The 2,637-nt window shown below is 41.5% G+C and overlaps 1 protein-coding gene across 1 annotated transcript in view; it reads left to right on the top strand.

Annotated features, from left to right (window-relative positions):
- Positions 1–1,844, top strand: part of kctd7 (potassium channel tetramerization domain containing 7) — an 11,968-nt gene extending 10,124 nt beyond the window's left edge. Inside the window, exon 4 of the mRNA XM_012881436.3 lies at positions 1,328–1,844. Coding sequence (XP_012736890.3) covers positions 1,328–1,704 — 377 coding nt within the window. The 3' untranslated portion in view covers positions 1,705–1,844. The remainder of the gene's footprint in view (positions 1–1,327) is intronic.
- Positions 1,845–2,637: the final 793 nt, after the last annotated feature.

Here is a 2,637-nt window from a genome sequence, read left to right as displayed (position 1 = left end):
CTTGCGAGGGCTTGTGGATATAGAAAGAAAGTATATTGATAAAATTGAAATTATATTGATAGATAATTAGAAACAAATTTATAACATGTATTTTAAGTGCAGCTCTGGGCATTTTATGCTGTTGTTTAATTACCTATTTTTAGGTAAAGAACACTGAATTCAAACTTAACCCTTTATTCAAACAACTTTTTACCAAAACTGAAAGTTTGAAAAAATAAAAAGGGCGTGTGAACTCTTTGAAGGGGGCGGAGCTTGGTGACGGAGTGTTCCAGGTCTGCGTTTGTGATTGTTTGGGAGGATGTAGTGATAGGCGTGTTCAGGTGAATGTGGCTGTTGTGTAAAGAGCTTTAATTGGTCGGTAGGACCGAAAAAGGGCTATAAAGTCACTCCATTTACCATTTAACCAAACCCTGCTGTAAATTTCTCCACAACGTTCCCCCCTGAACTGTCTGCTGTGTTCTCTTGGTCTTCATGATGCTGATTGTTCACTAATGAGCTCCAACAAAGCTCAGAGGCGTTCACAGGACAGCTGGATCCTCTGAGATCAAAGTTTGCTCAGCCTTACTCTGATCTCATGACCTCTGGCGGCAAAAGGTGCTGAATCCAAAAGTGTGCCACACTTTTCAGATTTTCATTTGTGAATTGTGTTTTTCAACCATGCTTTAGTTTCCCTTCACTTCACAAGTACGCACTCCTCTGTGTTTCAGTTCGTCTCACATCGCCTCCCAGCAAAAATGCCCTAAAGCTTGTAGACGGAAGAAACAGCAAATGACTTCTTACGCAGCTACGGCTATAAATAATTAAATCGTGATTTGAGGTACATGCTGTCAAGCACATGCTTTTATGAAGCGCTAAAGTCCAGTTCCTTTATTTATAGAGCGCATGTAAAATTTAAAAGGGCTGAGCAAAGTGCTTAACGATTAGAGACTTAAATGCAGTAAAAGAGTAACCAGGAGGAAAAATACTGGGAAATAGAGCATTAAATACTCAAAGGGATTCACTTTTGCTATTATTACAGCCAAGCTAAAAGGTTAAATTATTTAATTTTTCCTTTTTTTTCTTCCTTTTTTTTCTTCTTTTTTTCTTTTTTATTTTGTAACCGGGTCCGGCCGAGTTACAAAAGGAAAAAAATTAAAAAAAAGAGCAAAAAAGGAGGAAAAAAAGGAAAAAGGGGAAAAAAAGAGAAAAAAAGAAGAAAAAAAAGGGAAAAAAGGAAAAAAAGAAAAAAGAAAAGAAAAAAGGAAAAAAGAGAAAAAAAAGAGAAAAAAAGTAAAAAAATTAAATAAATAAAAGGTTAAATTAAAATCTCTGGCTGGTACGATTTCAGACAACCTGGAGCGCATCGTGGAGATCGCCAAGCTGAGGGCCATGCAGAAGAAGGCGCGCTTTGCCAAGCTGAAGGTCTGCGTCTACAAGGAGGAGATGCCCATCACGCCGTACGAGCGTCCTCTCTTCAACTCTCTGCGCTTCGAGCGCTCGGACAGCGAGGCCAAGCTCTTCGAGCACCACTGCGAGGTGGACGTGACCTTCGGGCCGTGGGAGGCGGTGGCGGACGTCTACGACCTGCTGCACTGCATCGTCAGCGACCTGGCGGAGCGCGGCATCTCCGCCGAGCACCAGTGCATCGGCGTCTGCGACAAGCACCTGATCAACCACTACTACTGCAAGAGGCCCATCTACGAGTTTAAGATCACGTGGTGGTGAAGCCCGTCGGACCCCAAAACCCCAGCGGGTTGTTGGATTTTTACTAGAACTCGGTTAACACTAAAATTTTGTATTGAAACTGACAATGTTTTGTGCTGACGTCTTAGAATGTGACCCTTTAAATCCCGCAGTGAGTATTTTCTGTTTCTTGAGATTCTTTTTTTTTTGTCAAAGCAAAAAACTCTAAACGGCAACATTTAGAGAAAGGGTTTTACCTCGTGTCGCCTTCACCGCTAACAACGCCGCCGTGAACAGGAAAGATTTAAACGCAGGGAGCTCAGGCGATCCCTGATGTTTTTTACACACGTTTTAAGGGGCTATACATGCTTTTTCAGTTCTACACTTCCTCTCTGCTGTTTGCTCTGCATCGGTTCAGCTTATAGTCGCAGGTTTTTATCATCTCTCTACGTTTAAAGACAGCCTGACCCAATGAAGTTGTTTGGTGACGCAGCGCTGTTGGCCCTCTTACAGATTCTTCTGGTTTAGCTTTTTTTTGCCACATTGAAATGGTTCAGATCATCAAGCAACTCATAATATCTGACAAAGGTAATCTAAATAAGTGCTAAAAGCAGGTTTTAATTGATTAATTTACTGCCCCTAACTGGCAATGAGTCTTTAATGTCGCTGTCGAGGACTTATGGCCCACTGGTCCTTGTCCAGTTGTTTTAATTCAGCCACATTGGAGGGTGTTTTAAGCATGAATGACATCGTTCAACATGTGAATCGCATTAAGGTCTGACCGCCTCAAAACCTCAATTATATTCTATTTTTCTACCTTGAGGTTATGAATTAATGGCCAGACTTCCTCCTTCTGGATTTTCTGGTAGAGCAGAACTGGTGGTTTCAGGAGTGATGACAACTTGTCCAAGTCCTAAATCAGCAAAGCAGCTCCAGACCATCACACCACCAATAGTTAAATTTGACATCTTTTAA

This window comes from Fundulus heteroclitus, chromosome 11, assembly GCF_011125445.2.
Source record: "Fundulus heteroclitus isolate FHET01 chromosome 11, MU-UCD_Fhet_4.1, whole genome shotgun sequence".
Taxonomy (NCBI): Eukaryota; Metazoa; Chordata; class Actinopteri; order Cyprinodontiformes; family Fundulidae; genus Fundulus; species Fundulus heteroclitus.
The sequence above is the reverse complement of the archived record's forward strand: the minus strand, read 5'-3'. Positions and strand labels throughout refer to the sequence as shown.